The following is a 25,678-nucleotide window of genomic DNA, read 5'->3' on the forward strand; positions in this document are numbered from 1 at the left end:
AGGCCTGAATACAGTTCACAAATATACATAAAAAAACAATTCATGAGAAGTTTTTTTTTTCTTTTTGACATCCACCAGGTACTCAGCTAGGACAGGTTCTGGCTCATTCATAACTCAAATGAGTACAAGCAGTATAGAATCTGGATGCAAGGATACTAAGTAACTGTAGCTCAGTTAAAACATTTTTGTTACATCTGTAGGGTGGGTGCACACGTTTGTTGGCTAACTGCAGCATGTTAGTTTGAAATGTTATGCTCTCTGTAAAGGCCAACTGGCAGCAGCAATCTGTGTCTAAATTTAAATAAAAAGAATGAGACAAAGTACTGATGGACTCACCCTCTGCAAAGTCACTGTGTACTGCTCCCAGACGGTCTCCTCCATGACCGGGTTCTAGAAAGAGGATAGCAAGATTACCATCTGTGATTTCATTTCATTGTACTATTCAATAATGAAATGTAATGTAGTGTAATGACACAGGAACTTCATTAGTCTGTGCCATTTTTTCACAACCACAACCTCTTAAAGCAATTGTGAGTTATGTGAACCGCTGCAACAGGGGTGACTTTGAAATCGTGAATTTATTGAAGACTTGTTTATTGTAGTCCTAGAGTTTTGTTTTTGTTCTTTTTCAATCCACAGCAATGCTTGATGCAAGTGCTCAAAGGATTTTTCTTGAGAACAACAACCTTTATAAAGAGAAATCATGACTCTGGTAAATGTTTGTATTCAAACAGAGTACAGCCCAAGAGAAACAGCATTGAGCATTACTTTTTGAGAACCTGGATATCTGTAATTGGAGCACAAGTCACTGATATGCTGTCTCTTATGAATCCTAATCTCATCGTCATAATTAAACATTATATTTCTAGTCTTCAAAAACCCACATCAATGTTTTGTGCAGAATTCGCCAACAGACCGACACCATAGGGTTTGAGGTTTTAGAAACTATTTGTTTCGTTTGAAATATCAAAATTAACGCCATCTAAAAGATGACACGATTTTGTTATTATCTACCTTAACTACCCTACTATCGTACTCAACATTGCTAGAATATCACTTTTGTGCACAACCAAAGAGCAACAACGGGTATAAAAGTTAGACATTTTAGTCAAAAGACTCACAAGTCCCTGCAGGATACGTATGGTTTTGACCGCATGGGCCCATTTCCGGTGCAGGCTGAGCACAGTCTTCATTTCTGGCACTCTCCTTGTCTTCCTATTGGTGTCTTTCCTTGATCACCGCCAGCGGTGCTCTGACAAACTGATGTGCGCCACAGACTCTTCCTTGGCCACAGCTGCACAACCACCAGCTGCTCTCTCCCTGCATCTGCCTGCCTTTGACGTAAGCGTGATTCTGCTGGCCTACATTCAGCATAAATCCTAGTGTTGGTAGGGGGCGTAAACATACAGACCAACCAACGCCTGTACGGCGAGCAGTGATTAACCTTCTGAGTGTGCATCTGTATTCCAACAACAAACCACCATTTCTTAGGTTTGATTTTATGCTACGAAATAGCCAACAGCATTCACGTCTGCATAAGCAAACAGACACTTAATAGAACGACAATTGGTGTTAGAAGCAAGTGATGTGGTAGGGTTACAAGAAGTACAAATAAATTTGTTCACCAACGACATAAGACTTGGCAGAAGACCCTCATAATTCGTGACCCACTTTCTGATCAGCTGGTCAAATAGGGAAAAAACAGCAGCAGGAAAACTTTACAGACCATGTAATAGATCGAGAGGAAACTTAATTTTATGTCATGATGAAACGACCCTGACTATCAATATTATCCTAATATGAAATTATAAGTACAGTAGCGCCTTGATATGAAACTTTAATTTGTTCTGTGTAGCACGGTCATAAGAAGGCTGTTAGGGTTCACATGTAATTGTGATCTTGATTTTAGCTTCTAATGATCATAAAACATAATTAAAGAAAAACAAATCAATGTGCCAAACGCTGTGTTGTGTGTATCCAAGGTCCCACATTTGGAAAACACTCTGAACACACCTGTGTTGCTTGTGAGTGTGATGGATGTCATTTTGCCCTTCCTTAGCATGCTTCACAACTGTTAAATACATCTCAGTTGGAGTTACTGTAAAACTCAACTCACAACAAAAAAGTGGAAACTTCATTTTAGAAGTGCAATATCAACACTCCATGGAAAAGCCTATTGACGGGCTACCTAAAATTAACATCAGATCACAGAAGGCCTTTACCTGAAATAAATAAACATTCACACACACACAAGTGCTGTAACACATACAGAAAGGTAACATAATACTGTACTCACAATATTCATTCCAATGTGTGAAAAATGAGCTAAATTAATAAAGTTCTGACTTTCTTCTTCTGCTCTACTACTAGCACCACAAATTATTTGTACTCATTTTTATTGACATTTCATTAGCCGTCCATTTTCTTACCCGCTTATCCTCATGAAGGTTGCGGAAGTACTGGAGCCTAACCCAGCTCTCAACGGGCAGGAAGCGGGGTACACCCTGAACTGGTTGCCAGCCAATCGCAGGGCACGTAGAGACAAACAGCCACACTCACAATTACACTTATCGCCAATTTAGTGTCCAATTATTGTTGCATGTTTCGGGGATGTGGGAGGAAACCGGAATGGCTGGAGGAAACCCACGCAGGCAAGGGGAGAACATGCCAACTCCACACAGGCGGGTCCGGGATTGAACCAGAGACCTCAGAACTGTGAGGCCAACACTTTCCAGCTGACCCACCGTGCCACCCATTTCCTTATCTTTACATAAAGAGATAAATATCACAAGTGGGAAATGAACTGCCCTGAGTGCTTTATCTACACTATCAGTGACCAAATCGCTTCACAAAGCCTGTCATTCAGCCAATTACATAGACATTCATACACCAATGAGCAGTTGCTGCCATGCAAGCCACTGCCAGGTCCACTGGGAGGAAATTAGGTTTCAGTGTCTTGCACAAAGACACTTCGACACACCAACAGTCAGAGCTGGGATTTGAACCAGCTACCCTTTGGCTACTGGACAACTCTACTGACAAATACCTACTGAGCCATCCACAATACAAAGAAACACACTCACGTGAAAACGGCATAAAAGGATACAGATTTTACATTCTTCTGGACCTGACAGGCGAACAAGAGAACCCTCACCCTAAAATGAATAGAAATCCCTTCCAGCCGCCCCCAAAACCCACATATTTTAGTAGCAGATATTCTAATGAGCAATAAGACCTTATAAATACATAATCTACATACTTTAAATAGAATGTAAATTAAACTCTTTTTGTCATAAATATTGCTTCAATTCAACAGCAATTGTGGTGTTCCTTCTGGTGTGTGTGCCGTGGCCACTTAGGGGCACGGCGAGTATAATATTGACATATGCAAACAGACTCATGCACCAGATGGGAAAAGCTAAATAACACAATTTACAATAAATACTGTAATAATGGTAATGACTATTTCAAACGGTGATAGCAACTATAAATATATTTTATCGGTAAAGGATAAACATTTTTCATTCCGAGCAATTGTCAATAGAAAAATCTAATTGAAAAAATGTTTAATTCTGTTATTTTAAATGTCACCTAAAATGTAATCATCTTCTTAATTAACAGAGATACAGTTTGGACCAAATAATTGTATCTTAATGCTCTACATCAAATGAAAAAAATATACATTTAGTATTTTACAAATGGTAAATGAGGGCTTGATAAGATTGAACAAAAGTATTGAAAAACAATAGACCATGGAAGAAAGTTATGTCGATAAAACAATTCAGTTGGAATTTAATCTGAATAAGCGGAAAGACTACAGGATAGAGTTACAGTGAAGAAAATAAGTATTTGAACACCCTGCTATATTGCAAGTTCTCGCACTTAGAAATCATGGAGGGGTCTGAAATTTTCATTGTAGGTGCATGTCCACTGTGGGAGAGATAATCGAAAAAGAACAATCCAGAAATCAAAATCTATGATTTTTTTAAATGATTTATTTGTGTGATACAGTTGCAAATAAGTATTTGAACACTTGTCTATAAACCAGAATTCTGACCCTCAAAGACCCGTTAGTCCACCTTCACTCCATGTATTATCCTGAATCAGATGCACCTGTGTGAGGTTGTTAGCTGCTTAAAGACACCTGTCCACTCCATACAATCAGTAAGACTCAAACTTGTAACATGGCCAAGAAGAAAGCTGTCCAAAGAGACCAGAGACAAAATTGTAGAACTCCACACGGCTGGAAATGATGAGCCGTAGAAAGGAATCAGCCCAGGACTACGTGACAGGACTTGGTCAATGACCTGAAAAGAGCTGGGACCACCGTTTCCAAGGTGACTGTTGGTAATACACCAAGACATCATGGTTTGAAATCCTGCATGGCACGGAAGGTTCTCTGCTTAAACCAGCACATGTCAAAGCCCGTGTTAAATTTGCCAATGATCATTTGGATGATACAGAGAAGTCATGGGAGAAAGTTTTGTGGTCAGATGAGACCAAAATTTAACTTTTTGGTCATAATTCCACTAACCGTGTTTGGAGGAAGACGAATGATGAGTTCCATCCCAAGAACACCATCACGACTGTGAAGCATGGGGGTGGTAGCATCACGCTTTGGGGGTGTTTTTCTGCACATGGGACAGAACAACTGCACTGTATTAAGGAAAGGATGACCGCGGCTATGTATTGTGAGATTTTAGGGAACAACCTCTTTCCCTCAGTCAGACCAATGAAGATGGGTCGTGGCTGGGTCTTTCAACATGACAATGACCCGAAGCACACAGCCAGGAAAACCAAGGAGTGGCTCCGTAAGAAGCATATCAAGGTTCTGGCGTGGCCTGGCCAGTCTCCAGACCTCAACCCAAGAGAAAGTATTTGGAGGGAGCAGAAACTCCGTGTTTCTCAGCGACAGCCCAGAAATCTGTCTGATATAGAAAAGATCTGTGAAGAGGAATGGGCCAAAATCCCTCCTGCATTGTGTGCAAACCTGGTGAACAACATATGACCTCTGTAATGGCAAACAAAGGCTACTGTACCAAATATGAACATTGATTTTCTCAGGTGTTCAAATACTTATTCGCAGCTGTATCACACAAATAAATCGTTAAAAAAAAAAATCATACATTGTGATTTCTGGATTGTTCTTTTTAGATTATCTCTCTCACATTGGACATGCACCTACGATGACAATTTCAGCCCCCTCCATGATTTTTAAGTGGGAGAACTTGCAATATAGCAGGGTGTACAAATACTTATTTTCCTCACTGCAAATGAAAAAGCAATTGGCAAATGGTTCAACCAAACACACTTCTATGATGTGTTATGACTGTCTTGGCTGCTGGAAGGCTGGCTTGCAGGATAAGCAGTAGGTTCCAGAGTTGAGGCTATTATGTAACGACGATTCTCCTCTAATGATGGGCAAGTGGAAGGTACAGTAGAGGGGTCACCTTTTAAAATCTTAATATTTTAGAAGAGCCTATTCTACTTGGAGCCAAATGACCGAGAGTGAAAGTATTTGAACAGCAGTCCCTACAAACACTGAATAAAGTCTACTGTCTTAATCTCTGTTTGTGTAAATGGATTACAGAAATTGTGAGGTTTACTCGGAGAAAATGAGTAGAAGATGACAAATACAGCATCGCAACTAAACATCTGACTGACATAACATTTTGAGAGTGTAATAAGCGTCAATATCTACCCATTCACTTTAACTGCATGGCATCAAAACAAGCAGTGAGAATTATTGACAGGCTCGGTCCGTTTTGTTAGTTCTTTCCCATTAAATGCATTTCTGACGCAAGGCCTGTGTGACACAGTCATGTAACTTAACTGTACCGTAGCAAACGCTTACTGGGGAGAATTGCAGGTCAATTTTTCCCAACTTCGGCAAAATCTTCAATCAAACACTTTCGATATACACTCCGCACAGGGCATTACAATTTATTGAGAAGAAAATGAAATGGGAGGGAACAGTGATGGAGAAAAATACTATGCGAGGATGCCCCCTGCTGGCGAGAACGCGTAGGGCACGTAAGGATGCTCGTCGTGTCATTAGTTCAACCAACACGTTCGAAATTGTGTAACGTAACCTTCAGTCCCGTTGAACGACAAATATTTGGACGGACTACTCAAATTGCACAAATGTATTGCGCAGAGGATCACGATACGTACGCTATACGTCTTTGGGACGATCAACAATTACACACAACCTAAATGTTGGACATTTAGCAGTAATTTGGTACATCTTAAATATCCCCGTGGCGGTACACAGTACATTCAACACTCACATACTCAATACAGTACATTAATGTAGTACACAGCAGGTGCAACAACGCCCAGTATGACTTTGCGTTTCTTACCGATGACACGCGGTGTAACTGTGAAACACTACTATTAGACCAATATGTGAACACATGTATACATCGGCGCTTTAAAATGAACATCACGGGTGTATTTAGTACTTACTCTGATATATTGAGTAGCATATCTGCTCAGCGAGAGCAAACCCCCTCCGTTCACAGGCATCACGCACTTAGCAATGGCTTAAGATTTCCCAATCAGTGCGTCAACACACAATTCGACTACTTTAAGACGAAAGGATTTTAATCTTAAAAAAAAAATGAAAACGCCTCTGCCAAGTTACATTCTGCGACTGGAAATAAATAAATAAAGAAAAAGTTAACGCAGTCAAGCAAAAAGTAGCGCCGAGTACGCTCGCTGGGCTCGGGACAGACGATACCAAATGACAGGGAGCGAGGAGGCCGTAACAAAATAAAACTGAATGGTCCAATGTTACAACAATGTTAATTCATTGTTTTACATGTCTGCTATATTTTAGAATAAACACAGACTAAGGTGATTATCTAAATTAGGAAAAGCGGAAAACCGATGACCAATTGTTTCAAGTGTTTACGCGTTAAATACCACCGTGATGGATCAGTCCAAAATTCACATGGATTTAAAGGCAACCTGCTGTGAACCTTCCAGACAAGCAGCACAAACAAGCAGTAAGTACTGTACTGTACTGTACTGCAAATAACACATACAAACACAGTGACCAACCGAGGGCAACAAATTAAAGTCTCGGGTTTATTTAGCGGAAACTATAGAAAATTTGTGTGTTTGTCGATTACAATGTTATGATAACATCCTTCACAATTGGGACATTTTTGGAGCCTTGCTCCATTAGGATTTGGTTCCTTTTTAAAAGAACATTTATGAATAAGTAGAATAATAGCAACCCAGTTCCAAATTATTTTAACAGCGTTTGGATGAGGTTAAGGTCATCCAAATTGGGCAGGTCACATAGACCCAAACAATAACAAGGAGACATTGAAAGAAAGCACACAAGGATATGTGAAAAATGCAGATAGAATCCAAAAGTCAAAGAGGCATCAGTCTCGATAAAATAGATTACTTTGTGCAGCAGCCCCACAATAGCCTATTGATGTTACATTGTATGCGCTTGTGTTTCAGTATTACAGTATCTTTTGCAACAGGCCAAGCACACAAACACCACCTGGCTCTAACAGGATAGTTTAACAATTAGTCAGCACATAGAGATTAAATTACTCCAGTAAAATGCAGATCAGCTTCTCCAGCCTCAAGAATTAGTCAGACAGAAAAAACAATGAACTCTCCAGGCAGAGGCTGGCATAATTCAGCATGCAGGAGGGGGTCACATATAGGATTTGGTTCAAATAAAGGACAGGAAGACTGGGGAATACTGAGCCAACCAAACTCTTATAAAAAGCAGTGTGCCGAGAAGGATCTGTTTTGTTTTGGACCAAATACTCAACTCAGCATTACTGTATTTAAATAGCACTTTGACAAGGGCATCAGATGTAATCGAGTGCATAAAAAAACCTAAACTAATGGAGCAAATATAAAAACAGGGTTCATTGTCTCGCCCAAGGGCACTTCGACATGCAGACAGTTGGATGTGGGATTAAAATATAACAACACAGTAACGATGATCACACAATCAGAGGCTGGGCGGGTGGGGGTGGGGTATACTAAGGGTTGTGTGCCCCCAAAATACTGTGACCGTCCCAATCAAGATGTACAACCACCATTGGATATAATCATGAAAACACACCCAAAATTATCTCCACCAATTAAAGTACACTATACATCCCTTCACATACAGGTTGTGCAGATCGTACAGTAATTCTCTTGTGCATGTTGTTTGTCATACACGTCTGCTAAACAACTATAGTTTTAAAATAGATGCTATTTTGTCTGTTAATGGGTCACGCATGCAGAAAGACTGGTTAAATTCTGCTGTCCTATTTAGTAATCACTCTCATTTCACTTCACATTTTGAGAGCAGAGTCATCGTTCTCCATCTCCTCTAGGATGCAAGTAAAAAAAGCAAATAAATGCATGGATTTTTTAGTGTGAATTGATTGAATAAAAAAAAACATGCATAAATAATACATCTATAAGGACCAGACTGTTAGTCCAAATTGCACAAGTGGCAGGCAGACAATAACTCCATATACTGTTTGCTATAGAGCTGGAGTCTCAAACTCAATTTACCTTGGGGCCGGTAGAGCCAGAATCTGGCTAAGGCTGGGACGCGGATGCATATGCACGCAATAGAAATTAAATTTAAAAAAAAAAAAAAATAATCCAATCTTCTCAAATGTATTTCTTATATTTTAACAAAATCAGATGAGCAAGGACACTGGTGTTTTGTGTGCAAAAGTAGTCAGAAAACTCTCCATGGCAACGCTGATGTAAATTTCACTCAATGAAAAATGTTTCTCTGCTTGTATCGATGTCACGACCCAGAGAGCCATTTACCCCAACCTGATCCGTAGGTTCATCAGCTACGCACACTACACTGTGAAAGTCCCATTCATAAAAAACTTGAGGGGTGCACTCACATTAAGCTTTCATATTAAGGTGGGGGCCACAAAATATTTTCTTACAGGCCACAAATGGCCCCGGGACACCAGTTTGAGACCCCTGTTTCAGAGTGACATTATAAATTTCTTATATCATAGGTCGAAGAAGAATCAGAGCCAACAGTTGAACATACTTCAAGCGTCTTTACCAAACATTTAGACCAGACAAGAAGCCATTTGACTCACCACCATCAACTTCCACTATTTAAAATCAACGTACCATCATAATAGCTGAATAGCTGCGCGAAGAGAGGCGACGAAGATACAAATAATGGGCTTCTCGGGACCAGCAGAACTTGCGGTTGGATTTAAAAAGAGCAGTAGTGGTCTGGTCAGATCCAGGCTGATCCCTGTGAGAGAAAAATCACATGACTTGTGACTTTACATTACATTATAACATTACATGGCTGACAAGAGTTGACAAAATTCACAAAAAAAAGTGAGCAAAAAGTATACAGTATTGGTTCAGGAATTACAATCTAAAACTCATATAGTCATATTCAATCACCCCACACAGTATATTATATGCCTGTACGAATTTAATAAGCGGCATATTATTCAAGAGCGAGGGCCAAGCGATTAATCGATTTAACTGATGAATTTGCCAAGGTGCACTGCTTACATTGACGTCATGGTTGCAAACGGAGAGTAGCTAGTTTACCTGTTGCCAAATTTGCAATTTGATCACTATAGTTAGCGAATTATCTGATCCCTATAGCAGCAATTTTTTTTAAAACAGTGATGAATGACTTTAATTCCTTGGAAGAAACAAGTGTGCAATTGTTTTTACAGTGTTGTGCGTATGGCACGAAAGGAGCTCGGTGGAGAAGGTAATCCGTGTCAATCACGCAAAACATTTCCAGAGACAGGACGCACATTCATGTAAAATCAGTTACCAGTATTTACCCAGAAATTGGAAACTTTTGACTTGAGGTATGCTCTTCCAAGCCAATAATATTTTTTTAATTTATTAAGAATCATGTACATACAGTACATTTTAATAAAAAAAGAAATTTTCCTAAGAGGTAGGATGTTATCCCCCGTATAGAATTAATTTATTTTTTTATCATTGCAGAGGTGAATCCAAGTTAATGCTCCTCAATGAATGTTTCAAATCATGTCTGGTATCAGGAGAAAGAAAGCAAATGAAAACCAAAAACGCAAAATTTGTTTTGAATTATTTCCTTGTCAAATGCTTTTTCAAAGCAAAACTAAATCGATGAAGTGAGGTTTCTGCTTTTACGTCCCTTATCTTGCCCTGATGGGATTATAGAAAATGTTTCAGGAGATCATTTATATATAGTATATTTATTACTAATACATTCAGGGGACACTGTGTTTGGACCTTAAATCAGTATTTCTATACAGACAAGAATATAGTAAAAGAATACAGATGGAATAAAAACTTTTTGAAAACTGTCAGAATGGTTTTAACCAGTAACATGACACCAGAGAAAATCTACATTCGGTCAGACATATTAAACACGGATATCTTCACACCAAGCAGAATGTTTATAAATAAATAAAAATATATTGAAAAGAACCGCACCTGTTTTTTTTTTCAGTTTAAGACATTAAAAAAGAACACTATTAGCCAAGGCTACGTCTTTGTAAAAACACATCTCTGCACAAAATGTACAAAGATATAACATTGTTTGCAACTGTTAGCAAGTACCAAGTCAAAACTGAAAACTTTTTGGGGCTTTACATCAAAAAAAAAACAATTGAGTTTAATACCAAAGATGATGAAAAAAATAGCTCAAGAGTTCAGGTTCTTATTGCCAGGTATTTAAATCTGACGCTGGAACACAATTTAAAAGATATTATTTGAAACAAAGCAGATACAGTAGATTAAATTGGAAAAGACTTAATATTTGTGACAAATCCTTTAAGATTACATTTTCACTAGCAGTGACAGTGATCAGCATGTCCAATCAAAACAGGTCTAAACCTGTGCGCTCCAAGTTGAGCTGAGCTGATTTCTCATGCAATCCAACAACCAACATGATTCCAGACTGATATGGCAACATTGTTTTGTAGGCATGGAAACACGAAACTCATAATAGAACCTGCTGTGTTTCCACATGCATAGCAGACTTGTCAAAGCATGAGGAAGGGGTAGACATTTCTAGTCCACAAATTAACTAGTTAACATCTTGATCATATTGTTAGTTGGTGCTGAGGAAAGAAATGTTGGTATGCGAGTATCTTCTTGCAAGATGTCCCTGAATACCAGCAATGATACGATCAATCAACAAAATGCTGTAAACATGTTTGTTGTTTAAATATTTTGTTGTTGGATTGTTTTCATTTTAATACAACTCCACACATGAAACTGGCCATCTTAAGAGTTGTGTCAAACTGGCTGATGGAGGCTTCTAAAGCCTTCTACATTTTCTGAAGTATACTTTTTCCTGACTTAAAGAAGGTACATGGAGACGGAAGGGAAATTTAGTTTAGTGATTTGACTTACTTTTTAACATTGCCAAACATAAGGAAGCAGCTTAATGTGGCCAATTTTGCGGCTTTTGGAAACATGTTGCAGCATGTTGGAGGTAGGTGGTCAGAGATGGGTGGTAGAGCTTATGGCACCGCTCCATTTGACAGATCTAAGGCTCTATTTCTGGATAATACCTGGAGTAATGTTTTATGTGGAGCACAATAGATTCAAGGAGGACTACCATTTGTTTCTTAATCACAAACCTTAATTTCACATGTACGTACAATGCACATTTTTATTTTTCCCTCAAATTGTCAAAAAAGTGCACATTATAAGTATATCAGGAAAAAAATCATTTTATAAATGTATGCCACCATCATGAGCAGGGGTCAGGAACCTTTTTGATTGAGAGCCATAAAGGCCAAATATTTTAAACTGTAATATCAAAAGAGCCATACAGTATTTTAAAAACTAAGTACAGGTGTATTTAGGCATTTATGTAAGACCAACACTTTTAAAGTACAATAAACCTCTGAATGATTTTAAATAACATTGTTACGTTGTTGCTCACTAATGATGCAAAAAGTAGCTTTCGTACCATTAGTACGAGAGCTAGTACTGCACGGTTTTTCTGATAGCTTTGGAGTTCATACATCGTCAGATTAAGCTTCATGCTGGCGTTAAAACTCCATCCGTTCATCGTGAACGTAATTACATTTGATTTGCCATCATGCTGGTACGATGGTGAACAGCTGTTGCCTACAAAGGCATGTCTTTTATTCGTTTGATCATCTTGTTTTTATGTGAAGTCGGCAAAAGGTTATTGGCAACGTCGAATACGAATGCTTTGGCATACTACCCATCTGTGAATTTAAACACACAGCAGAACCCTCCCTCTCCACAAAGGCTGTCCATTCTTGTTGAAAACTTCGGTGGTACTCATATTTTTTCTTTGAGAGACCTTTGTCAAAAGCTTTTCCATAAATAGTTGTTCTGATACGATCGGCGTTACACCCTTCTGCGCCTGTGGACACTAAACACTGTAAACACTAAACTATGGCAACCCCTCTAGGGCAAAACTTCTATGCATGACAGAAATCACATGTACAGTATGTCAGGTATGGCTCGCGAGCCATAGGTTCCTGACCCCTGACTGGAGGTTATGAAAAAGCTGTACACTTTCATTCTAATATGCCATCGGCACCCAAAGGTTATAAAAAGTGTGTACCCTAAACTTTCATTCCACTATGACAGAGGTGCACATGATTGCATATGTACAGTTGTGCCCAAAATCTTATAAACCCAGGCAAAATGTATTTTTATTTAGTTTTTAATATAAGTGATGACTGAACAACGACAAAAATACATTTATTTATGGTTATGTTTTGTTTGTAATGCTTTTCTGAAATGCTTGACAGTTTAATTTGAATCCCATTAAAATAAAATTACGTGTTTCACTTAGTCCATTCTTCAAAGAATTGTACAGCTCTTACAAATTCTCGTCTATTGAAATATATAAGCACAACTGTGTTTATATTTACTATAAAGCAGGGCTGTAAATTTCAAAATGAGAGCAAATGTGTTAAAATAAAGTGCTCAAGTTAAAAAAAAAATATTTGAAAAAACTAACAAAATACAGCTAAAACTTAATGTTTAAAGTATAGATATATTCATATATACTTACATAGGATAAGGTTTTTCCAGAATGTTGAGGTCAATCTCGGGGGTGTGGATTGTACACGAGAAATTACAGTAATGACTTGTCATTACAAACGCAGGAGCGATCCATATGTAACACAATGAAATTATTTAGGTATTTTAAGATTCATCAGGTATTTTACAGACCACTTCTCATGTGGGTCGCTGTGGCTGCAGCCTATTACATGTGACTTTGGGAGAGAGGCATGATACACTCTGAACCGGTTGCCAACCAATTGCAGGGCACACAGAGACAACTCATATTCGCACCTACAGTGAAGAAAATAAGTATTTGAACACTCTGCTATATTGCAAGTTCTCCCACTTAGAAATAATGGAAGGGTCTGAAATTTTCATTGTACGTGCATATCCACTGTGAGGGAGATAATCTAAAAGAAAAATCCAGAAATCACAATGTATGATTTTTTTTAACAATTTATTTGTGTGAAACAGCTGCAAATAAGTATTTGAAAACTTGTCTATCAGCTAGAATTCTATCCCTCAAAGACCTGTTAGTCCGCCTTTAACAGTCCACCTCCACTCCATGTATTATTCTGAATTAGATGCATTTGTGTGTGGTCGTTAGCTGCATAAAGATACCTGTTGAATGATGAGCTCCATCCCGATAACACCATCCCTACTGTGAAGCATGGGGATGGTAGTATCATGCTTTGCGGCTGTTTTTCTGCACATGGGACAGGACGACTGCACTGTATTAAGGAGAGGATGCGCGTGGCCATGTATTGTGAGATTTTGGGGAACAACCTCTTTCCCTCAGTCAGAGCATTGAATATGGGTCGTGGCTGGGTCTTTCAACATGACAATGACCCGAAACACACAGCTAGGAAAACCAAGGAGTGGCTCCGTAAGAAGCATATCACGGTTCTGGCGTGGGCTAGCCAGTCTCCAGACCTAAACCCAATAGAAAATCTTTGGAGAGAGCTAAAAATCTGTGTTTCTCAGCGACAGCCCAGAAATCTGTTTGATCTAGAGAAGATGTGTGTGTTGGAGTGGGCCAAAATCCCTCCTGCAGTGTGTGCAAACCTGGTGAACAACTACGGGAAATGTTTGACCTCGGTAATTGCAAACAAAGGCCACTCTACCAAATATTAACATTGGTTTTTTCAGGTGTTTAAATACTTATTTGCAGCTGTATCACACAAATAAATTGTTAAAAAATAATACATTGTGATTTTTGGATTTTTCATTTTAGATCATCTCTCTCACAGTTGACATGCACCTATGATGAAAATTTCAGACCCCCCATGATTTCCAAGTGGGAGAAGTTGCAATATAGCAGGGTGTTCAAATACTTATTTTCTTCACTGTATGGGCAATGTAAAGTTTTCCATCAATTTACCATGCATCTACCCAGAAAAAAAAACCGTCCAAGCAAGGCAAAAACTTGTAAACTCCACACAGATAAGTTGAGATTTGAATCCTGGTCCCCAGAACTGAGGCAAATGTGTTAACCAGTTGTCCCATGTTCCACCTTGTTTTAAGATTATATACATAATTCCTTTAAGTCAGCGGCCCCCAACCTTTTCATCACTGTAGACCAGTCAATGCTTTACAATTTTTACCGCAGACCGCGGGGTTATGTTAGATTAATTGTATTGAATATTGTTTGCATTGAAAATAGAATATAATAAACATGATCATAAATTATAATGGCATTAATAAAATAAAAATAAAAATACACGTGGAAAAATAAAGAACAAGAACCAGGAATTCCACATTTCTTTTTCTTTTATTTATATGTATCTACACAGTTGAATTTTTAAAAAATTATTTTACTCAATTTTTAAACTGATTGAATAAATTGTTCAGTTTGAACCATCTCCTCTCCCCTCTGCCTCATTTTGCTCTGTTGGCGACCACAACACCCTGACAGAATCCGGTCATTTTTCAAAATAAAATATTGTTCAGACTTTGATAATGAATACAACAGAACAAATTGATTATTTCTTCGGCGGCCCGGTACCAATTGCTCCATGGACCGGTACTGGTTTATTTGCTTTAAGTCATAATGCAATAGTTAATGCCACATGACCAAATTAAAGCAGGTTTTATATATCATGGGATGATTCAGCAGAGAACCCACAACAAAATCTGGCTATTCTCTGTATACTTTTTTTTTTGGCTGATTAAAAAAAAGCTAGCCTCAGTGCTTTCTTTTTTTTCCATCCATTTTTGGACTTTTTTTTTTTAAAGGACTAGTCTGATGAACAATGAAAAGCCTTGATTCGATAGGTCATGTCATATGTACTAAACCTTGAAAATGTGAGGTTAATCCAATATAATTTAATGGTGTTTTTATCTGTAATTAGGAATTTTCATAGGTTCTGCTATTTTGGCGATTCACATGAATTGAAAAAAACAGGAAGTGACATCTCATGTGTCCCTCCTCTGCCCAAACACAATCACGGATAGCCCTGATTTCTCGGATTTATCCTAATCTGCTGAAGAAATCGGTTGATCGGGAAGATGGAGGAATACGTCCATACGGATTTGAACCTGTGGCTGCAAATACTGGTGAATATTTGGATGGATTTTCGGACGGGAATGACGCAGAGTCTGACTCACTAAATAACCAAAGGTGCAGAACGGTCGAACGCCGATTATGTGGAACAATAATTACGGAAACGTTTGACAAAGGTTGCTCAAAGAAAAAACAACAACGGACAGCCTTTGTGGAGAGGGAGGGTTCTGCTGTGTTCTGGCATATTCCCCATCTGTGTTTAAATTCACAGATGGGGAATATGCCAAAGCATTCGTACTCAATGTTGCCAATCAACATTTTGCCAACTTCGCATAGACAAGATAATCAAACGAATAAAAGACATGCCATTGTCGGCAAGAACTGTTCACCATCGTACCATCATAATAGCAAATCAAATTGATTTACGGTAACGAAGAACGGATGGAAGTCTCAATGCCTGCATGACGTATGAAAGCACAAGAAGTCGCATTAATGGTAAGACGTAATTTTGTCATCACTGGTTAGCAACATCATAACAATGTTATTTAAAAGATTTCAAGACTTATTGTACTCTACAAGTGTTGGTCTTAAATAAATGTGCAAATACACCTGAACATATGTCGTACGGCTCAGGGTGACCACACTTCGCTAGCCACTGGGTCCTTAAATGTTTCTTTTTCTTACTGGGCAGAATATGCCACCGAACCTTCCTTAAGGCTTTTCATTGTTCAGCGGACTATTCCTTTAAATTCAAAAAGGTGTTACTTTGCAGAATTTTAAATCCTGTCAAATTTGAATTAGGTTGCATGTCCTGGATTTGTCATTACAGGGAGCATCAAAATACGTGGCGATCTCACATTTATGCCATTGTTATAATAATATTACTGCATAATTATTCAATCACGTTTGTTTTTGATATAAATTGAAATAATTAAAAATAAATTAAAACAGACTACAGCTATGTTGCAGCACGACGAGCAACTGGTTAGCACATCTGCCTCGCAGTTTTGAGGACCCAGGATCAAATTTAGCCCCGGAGTTTGCATGTTCTCCACGTTCCTGGATGGATTTCCTGGTACTCCAGTTTCCTCCCACATTCCAAAAACATGCTTGGTAGATTAACTTGAGACTCTAAATCCCCCTTAACGTGACTGTGAATGGTTGTTTATATGTGCCCGGTGATGGTGACCCTTTCAGGGTGTACTAGACCTCTCTCAGTCAGTTGGGAAAGGCTTCAGCACATCAGTGACCTTAGTAGGGATAAGCTGTCCGTAAGATTGATGGATAAATGTAAAAAATATATATCTCATGCATGGAAAATAAGGATCTGAAATCATAAAATAAAAGCCCACCCCAGAGCTTCAGGACTGTGAGGGAATGTCTGTAGAAGGCTGGAGATGAGGCCTTCATCGGTCAATCAAATCCGTTCGCTGTAGTCAACTACTGGCTGAATAACGTGTGTCACTGTGATTATGGTGAAAAAAGTTGAATTTCCTTTGTGTCTTTGTGTGTGTCATTTGGAGTCTAAATGCCTCTTCATACTGCACTTGGCAAAGTGTCTGATAGCCTTGACCATCCCATTCATTGTCTGTGTGCTGAGAGGGCTTAAGCATGTTTAAGCGTTATGTCACCTGATAGAAAAATGCTTTTTTTTGGCGTGTTGAGGCGGAGATGATAGAAAACTACTCCAACATGACAAAGACTGGTGAAGTGATTTCTCGGGGCTATTTTGGCCGATTTGACGCTGTAATACAATCGTTTTCTCTTTGTCTCAAATTCTCTGCTTCAAAGTGGTCTTGGTAAAATTGGAGCTCACAAACGACCATAAACTCTCAGAGGTTCTGGCGAACAATTACAATGTAATGAACCAATATCTTTTTTTTTTTTCTGTCGCTCGTCTCCTCCTACTCCTTTTCCTTAAAATGTGTGACGGCAGGGCTTTTTTTTGTGACAAAGTGCATTCTACTTCCTTGTTGGCTAATACATCAGTACTTCCAAATATGGATGGGATGGCTTCACCCCCGTTCCCATCGACATTGCGCTTTGACTCAGGGGATTTTCACACTGAGCAAGCGCAGTGTAAAAAGGCCGTAACACATCTATGAAAAACCGCTGAAATTTTAAACACCGCTACGGTCGAATGAACCATTTAGCTCCTTAGCATACGGGCTAGCAGACATAATACTGTAAATGGCTTTCTCTGAAGTGTCTCTGTTGTGTGGATCTACCGTACAGTTGATGCGGCGCATGGAGCAAGGCTGTGGAGTACTGGATGGACCCAACACCAGTCCGCCACCTGTCCACTAGGACGAATAAATTATACCTTAGCTGCCAGTACCAGGGCACTTCAAACGGAAGCTGTTCAACTCGCCATCGGCTCAGTCGCATGAGCTGTACGCTGGGTCACAAGAATAATGAAAATTTATTGAGTCTGGAAATAAATAGTGTCCATTTTATTTATGGAATGTTAAATCGATAGAGTACTGTATTTACCATGACAGTCGTAGATTATAGTAGGAAATACATATTACATAAAGCAATGTGGCTGCACGGTGGACCAACTCATTAGAGCATTGGCATTTCAGTTCTGAGGACCGGTGTTCAAATCCCGGCCCCGCCTGTGTGGAGTTTGCATGTTGTCCCTGTGCCTAGGTGGGTTTTCTCCAGGCACTCTGGTTACCTCCCTGATCCCAAAAATGCGCATTAATTGGACACTCTAAATTGCCTCTAGGTGCGATTGCAAGTGCGACTGTTGTCTGTCTGGCAACCAGTTCAGGGTGTACCCTGCCTCCTGCCCGATGACAGCAGAGGGAAACTTCAGCACTCCTGCAACCCTTGTGATGATAAGTGGCTCAGAAATTGAATGGATATGTATGGATAAAGCAATGTTTACTCAAGAAGAAAAGAAACTCAAGGCGTGAACATACTCAGTGAGTTGTCTTTTTTCATTATACTGTACATATGGTTGTGGGGTTCATTACCATTTTTAGCTCTCATCTGACACAAGCTTCCTGTGTTAATCTGGCAGCTAAAGCAAAAAGGACTAAAGAAGGGGTTTTGATTTTATTTCAGATACCAGTCAACTGCAATGTTGTGGCACTGAGGTCGTGACTGATGATGTGTGTGTATTGCGTTGTACTCTGGGACAAGTTGAGACACCCTCTTTTTATACAGCATTGCCAGGTACTGGATGAATAGGAAATAACTACCTTTTTTAGATGGTTTCTAGCTTTTTAATGTTAGCATTATCAGTCAGTCAATCACAAATAACCAGCCACTGCCCCATATGCTAGAAGATTTTAATGACAGATCTATCTATAATACAACAGTAGCCATGATTTACTTGCATGTAAAATGATGTACAAAGTACTGGGACTCACCCAGGGGGTCTCCACAGTTTCCTGCCCGGTGGGAGAAGCTCTCGCTTGTTAAGGGGTACGATCCCCATTGCTGCCTGCATGATTGTAATGAACTTCTTAAACTTCATCTTCTAAAACACCTCCGATGCAGAGCATCACACAGATCGGATCATTGATTGGTAGTGTTCCATTTTCTAACGAAAACCAGAAGCACCTCCACATCCTTTCTCATCTCCTTCTGCATTGCAAAGACTCTAAACTCTTTCTTGCCGCTTCAATGCAGAGAGTCTCTTCAGGCCAACAAGCCTCAAAGCAGCGATGTTGCTGTGGCGTGACTACTACGAGTCCTGTCCCCGACCGTACACTCTGACAGATGTCCTTTTGGCCTCTCTCAGTGATGGATGATCAAAGGAAAACAAACGGCCACGTTCCTGCCAGGCAGTGGGCCGGCCGAGGGAGGATGACAGCACGTCACTCTTACATAATTGTGGAGCTTCTCTGAATATTAGACTAATGAAAACACAGCTTCTGCCATCACCACGGCCGCTGCTGCTGCCGTAGGGATAACTGTGGCATTAAGCCCTTGACAGATCATGCATGCTCCCCGCCCCCTTCTCCTCTAATCCCTCAACTAGGCTAAATCTTCTCACCATTTATACCCAGACAGAACCATACTACTTCAGCCTTGCAACTACACACACCCTTCAGCCAGGGCTAACCCTGTATAATGGGTTAACTAAGGACAGAACTGAATCTTTGAATGATTGAAATTGCAATTGCACATTTCACTGAACACAGAGCATCATCAGGAATTTGAGACCATAACTATTATTTTTAACCATGCAGAAACATTTGAAAATGCTCACGCTATTTTATGTAATACAACTCACTATCTATTTTTTTATACAGTTTATCCTCACGAGTGTTGCAGGTGAGCTGGAGTCTATCCCAACTGATTTTTGGGCAAGAGGCGGGGTTCACCTTGAACTGGTTGCCATCCAATCACAGGGCAGATATTGACAATTATTCACACTCACATTTACAGTTAAAGGCAATTTTGTCTTCAATCAACCTAACATTCAAATATGGGGAGAAAATACAAACAAACAAAAAAAATACCAGATTCCAACAACCTATCTCAGAAATGTGAGACAGAAGGGCTTGGCATCATGCTACATTGACATACATTATACATATAATTTTATATACGTGACCTGAATACCTCAAATGCCACATTTTTGTAATATGAAAAGTTAAGTCACTTCAAAAGATGTTCTGCCACCAATGTGAGAAATAACCTGTACAACTCCGTTTAAAAAAAAAAACAAAAAAAAAAACTAATAAGGGAGAAGAAACAAAATTAAAAAAAATAAACGTGGTTCCACAAATGTGTGGACCCTCTTAACAAGGCATGGGGCAATGTTCAGACTTTTAAAGTCATGTGTTGAAAATTAAAGCACACACCTGCCACCAGTGCAAGTACTTCTGATTAACTAAGTTTGTTTAATAGGCTTTTCCAGATATTTTTGTAGTGTCATCTTACAGCGGAAGCCATGGTCTGCAGTGACCTTCCATGACGTCAGAGCTCACTGTTCCGCGGTATCAGTCAAGAGAAAGGTACAAAAGAATTTCCATCAGATTGAATATACCATGGGACACAGTACAACTCTTTTCATCAAGGTGAGAAAATATTGAAAAACAGTGATTCAACACCAACTGACCAAGACTGTCCTGGAATAGGTGGTCCCACCAAGGACAGCCAGCCAGACCCATCCAAACTCAACTCAGCTCGTACGTCGTTAAAGAACGCAGCTAGATCCGAGAACTAATGTGAATTTTTATTATTGACCGGCATTGCAGATGCAACCTCCCATCTATGAAGCTAGGGAAGCCGGTCGCTTTGCAAAGCCCAAGCATATTACTAAAATGAAGAAAATAAACAGGATTACCTCAGTAGCAAAGAACAAAGAGGTAAATTTAAAATAATTTAAAAAAAATGTTTTATCATGGAAGACATGTTTTTCATGTTGCACCTAGATATACTGTATATACATCGCATAGCTCGAATTTGTGGCTATTTTTCTTCAGAGGAACTGGGGCCTTACTTAATGAAAAGGGAATTTTGAACAGTTCCATCCAATATATGGGTGGTGATCTGGAAAGGGTTAGCCACAGGAGATGCCCTTGTCATTTGAAAGATGAGTGTTTTTGCAAAGACTAGTGGGAAAACATTACCACATCAAGTTGTACCACACTGATTAGATTCCTACCCAAAAACACAGAGTGTCCTAATATAAACCAACAGTGCTGCAAGCAAGAACTGGTGCACTGTAATGAAAATTCAGATCAAAAGTGAAAACAGAAAAAGAGAAACCCAAAGGCCAACGAATGAAAGCTAGAAGATCAAAAGAAATTTTTATACGACTACTACTAAAATTAAAAAAAATGTCTATGACTACGTAGCTGGCCAATCTACAGAAATTAATTTCCAGAACATTCATCTAGCATTTGGCCATATCACTTATCCTCACTAGGCTTGTGGATGTGCTGAGGCCTATCGCAGCTGACTCTGGCCGAGAGGCAAGGTACAGCTTGAACTGGTCGCCAGCTAATTAGCTAATTTAGACAACCATTCACATGGACATTCAAACCTATGGGCAATTTAGAGTCTTCGATTACACAACCATCTATAAATTTTGCACGTGGGAGGAAACTAGAGAGGCCGGAGAAAACACACAGAGGCACAGGGAGAACATACAAAATCAATGCAGCGGATGTCAGATTGGCAAATGTGCTGACAAGTCCAACACCACGTTGGCCGCTTCCAGAAAAATGTCTGAACTTCCAAATTTGATAAATTATGTCAAAAACATTACCATTGGACGGTTATTTTAGACTACAGTATATGTAACAGGATAAAAATAATTATGCATACTGTGGAACAATCATTCTATAATTATAATAGCTAATAAATTGTAGTTGCAATATTTGTTTTTTAAAATGTATTAGGTTTGCTCGGTTATGGGTGTTCATCATTTAATGTTTAGGTGGCAGCAATGCACAAAAGAGCCCCGTGTGCCGGAAATCAAGTCAAAGAGACGAAAAAGATTTTATGTTGAGTTAATACTGTGCGGTGATCTATGAATGATGTGAATTTAGAAAATAATAATACAAAATTCATTGCTAAAGTAAACAAGCTCCGTGAAGCTCTTTCGCTCTTTCTCTCATTTGTGATTGGCAAACTACTATGTTCTTATCTTCCTGCCCCCATTATGGAAAGAACCCCAAACCAATCACTTCAACTACCAGGTAACTTGAGCTGATAAATTGCGAACTTGTGAGCGATACATCAATGACTCAAATAAGCATTGCTGCGAGCCAGTTTGCATCAGATTCAGTTGTTATTAATCCATTAATCTGTGATTAATCCATTATTCTCTTAGCACATGACACCATGAGGTCCTAATAATACGCCATGTATTTATAGCCTCTGAAAGAATCCATTATTAGTCACAATCGCTACATGGTCCATAGTAGGGGGAAGGTGCAGACAGCTAGCGTGATGATGGTAAAGCCCTACCGTTCCCATAATTCATTGTGACGTGCAAATTTGAGAAAGAGATCGTTGACAATGTTAATATGGGCCTACGTTGCCGTGAAAAACTATTTGCTCCCACCCTTTACGTTCCCACTTCTGAACGCCACAAAAAAAAAATAATAATAATAAGGTTTTGGAGTGACCAAGTCAAAATCTGTATATAAATCCAATTGAAATGCTATGGTGTAACCTTAAATGGGTAGCTCGTGCTACCCTCCATTACGTAGGAGTTTAAACAATTCTGCAAAGAGTGGGACAAAATTCCTCCAGTGAGATGTGAAAGACTTATCACCAATTATTGCAAACACTTGATTTCAGGTATTGCTGCCACAGGTGCGAAAATGTGTTAGTAGGTTCAAGGGGGCAATTACATTCTCAGAGTGTCAGAAAGGTTTGGATTTTTTTTTTTAAATGCACTTTTGAGCCATCTTTGGTCTAAACATTTCAGCGGTCTGAGATTTCAGTCTATCAATAGTTTTCGTTTTCCCCCCCTAAAAAATGTGGTGTGTAAACAATCTACTGTATGTGCAAAAAATAATGCAAGTCAGAAACAAACATTCTTCAGTTTCATTCCAGTCAGCTGTTCCCACAAACGTGCTCCAAAGTTGGCCAGCACCTACATTTCATCCATAAAAAGCCTTGACAGAACATCAGTCACTCACATTTGAAAAATGTATAGGTATGGTCAGTCATTCCCGCAGACATAAAGTTACGGGTGTGGTCCACCAGTCATGCCTGCAGATATAAAGTTGCGGGTATATGTTCTGTTTGTAATTATAAGTGTACCCCTTTAAGAGCGGAAGTGTGCGGTGTCAGGACAACAAGGAAGTAGAAGTAGGCTGAGCACCAGCCCATTGTTGGAGACAGTGTGCTTCCGTGTTTAAAAAAAAAAAAAAAAAAAAAAGACGTCAGGCTGTGGTTCACTGCGCTGGATTGGTTTTCATATGCGCTGCGAGTGTGTGACAAGTGCGTAATTGCGCAGCTTAGAAGGAGCATTGGTCAAGACTACAAAATAAGCGACGTCTTTCAACATCTATGTATTTCTACTCATAACAGATTTTACGTGCGTGATTTTTCGTGCTCAACTGTGCAGATTTGCGAGTGCAATGCCGTGCAGGTATGGAAGTAAATATGTGCCATCAGGATTTGTTAACATTAAAAAGCTAAACTGAAATGCAGCTATTGAAAATGTGATCACTTTGAAATAACAATGGGAATTTTACAACAATTTTTTCAGTGGTATTTTTACTTCAAATCCTGGTGGCCCATATTTACTTCATTACGCGGGCGCATTGGCAGACTGTGACAACCCGTAGTTACCCGGAAAAAAAACATGCAACCACAGGGAGAAGCTGCAGGTGAGATTCAGGTCTGGCAGATGCATTAACCACTCATTCACCGTGCTGCCATCCATTTATTTTGTTGTGAATTATAATGCATTATGTATTGGAAACTATTTCACGTAGTCCGGACATCAAGCAGCGGCTATAACTGAGATACATGAAATTGCTCTTTTTCAAAATCATCATCTGAAGCAGACATGCTGAATCTCTGTCCTCAGACATGTCGTGGCTTGACTGATTTCCACAAGCACAGAAAGACATGCATGTACTTGTCAGTTGCAGGACAGTTTATATTACATAATATTTTTGGATCCAATAATAATATTGGACCACATTATGTGGCACAGTCCTATGGCTTACTTGTGTTACAGTCCTCTATGATTTTCCTGTGTGCGTAAGTCAGAAAAGGCACTCTGGCTGGCATATTCTCCAGTCAATTCAAATCCGAGCATCCACACTAAATCTATTGCTTTGTGAAGGGTGAGACATTATAGAGCACATTTTGATTCAGTTAACCGCTCTGAGGGCTCAGTGACGGGCGGAAGCGAGCCTTTACACAATCAGGATTTGAAGCTTTAAAAAAAAAAAAAAGACAACCGATCACCTCAGGGAGCAATGTGTCTATTCAGATGATTTGTTCATTTATTTTATATACATGTTTACTGTATACTGAGTATCTTCAAAAGTTAAAACAATGATCTCTAGGGGGCATTCCAGGATTGGGCACTGACATACGTATCGGTCAATTCAAGATTACAACATGACAGCAATTAATGTCTACTTTTTGTGACATTTTTGTTTGTTGGTGTGCCGTGAGATTTTTCAGTTATCAAATATATTCCGTGGCTCTTTAAATGTTAGAATTTGCTTCTCTGGTCAGATAATCTGCTCAACAGAATGGCAGCATGTTCACAAACAACTACGAGCGGTAGACAGCACTAGCTTGCTAAGCTACGTAACGTTTTGTTGATGGCTTGCGAGCCGTATCTCATTAAAAGTACTTAAACAAGCCTTACATGAAATCCTCTCCTGCCCTGAGGACCAGTGACCACCAACACCCCCCCCCCAACAAATTTTCTTCTTATAATACAGCCGGCGTTATCCACAAGTGTTGTCATCCCCACGGTAACAAGTGTAGTCATGTCGACTACGCTAACCCTAAAAAAAAAAAAAAACGGGGTGTGGTGGTATCGGAATCTAAGAATTAATTGCAGTTAGTCTGACATAATGCAATCCCAAAAGAGCAAATTTATTTTGTAGTCTGCTCCGCTCATTTCTGTCACTCAACCGCCTTCTCTCTCTAATTGCGGCAACATTTTTTAGAAAATAACTTCATTGGTTATCAGATATTTACAACACCACATGAAAAGACAAACTATATAAATACTACTGTATTAAAATAAACTAGCTTTTGGATTAAGATATAGGTGCATAACAGCAACGCAGAGTAAATATCTTTCTCGGAGCCAATTAATGACACCATTGATCTGATCGGCCAATTATGACATCAAAACCAATCAGGTCATCAGCAAAACAAAGCCACTTATCGGCTAATCCGATAAAGCCGATCAAATCTGTGTAAAGTTTAAAAGTCACAGGACTACGCCACAAAGTTACTTCTAAGAGTATAAATACAGGGCAATCGGAATATTTTGAAAACTTAAAATATGAGTCCAAACAGCCAAAATAATTTTGTCAAACTTCAGTCATAAAAATGTAGACTGAGTGAAATTTATATCAAATTGGCTACTGCACTTACAAGTTATACTTCAGAAATAAGTACACAAGTAATTTGTTTATATATATATATATATATATATATATATATATATATATAAATAAA

The 25,678-nt window shown here is 39.1% G+C and overlaps 1 protein-coding gene across 4 annotated transcripts in view; it reads right to left on the minus strand.

The window, feature by feature from the left end:
- Nucleotides 1–25,678, minus strand: part of tjp2a (tight junction protein 2a (zona occludens 2)) — a 70,031-nt gene that overhangs the window by 38,017 nt on the left and 6,336 nt on the right. For 2 of the 4 annotated variants that reach the window (XM_061800598.1, XM_061800597.1), the window contains 2 exons: nt 9,136–9,265; nt 337–390 (listed from right to left, as the gene is read on the minus strand). In XM_061800598.1, the coding sequence (XP_061656582.1) occupies nt 337–390; nt 9,136–9,141 (60 nt within the window). In that variant the 5' untranslated portion in view covers nt 9,142–9,265. Of the gene's footprint in view, nt 1–336; nt 391–6,468; nt 6,732–9,135; nt 9,266–25,678 lie in introns of those variants that run through there. The other 2 variants (XM_061800596.1, XM_061800599.1) reach the window with 2 other exon arrangements.

This window comes from Syngnathoides biaculeatus, chromosome 17 (genome assembly GCF_019802595.1).
Source record: "Syngnathoides biaculeatus isolate LvHL_M chromosome 17, ASM1980259v1, whole genome shotgun sequence".
Taxonomy (NCBI): Eukaryota; Metazoa; Chordata; class Actinopteri; order Syngnathiformes; family Syngnathidae; genus Syngnathoides; species Syngnathoides biaculeatus.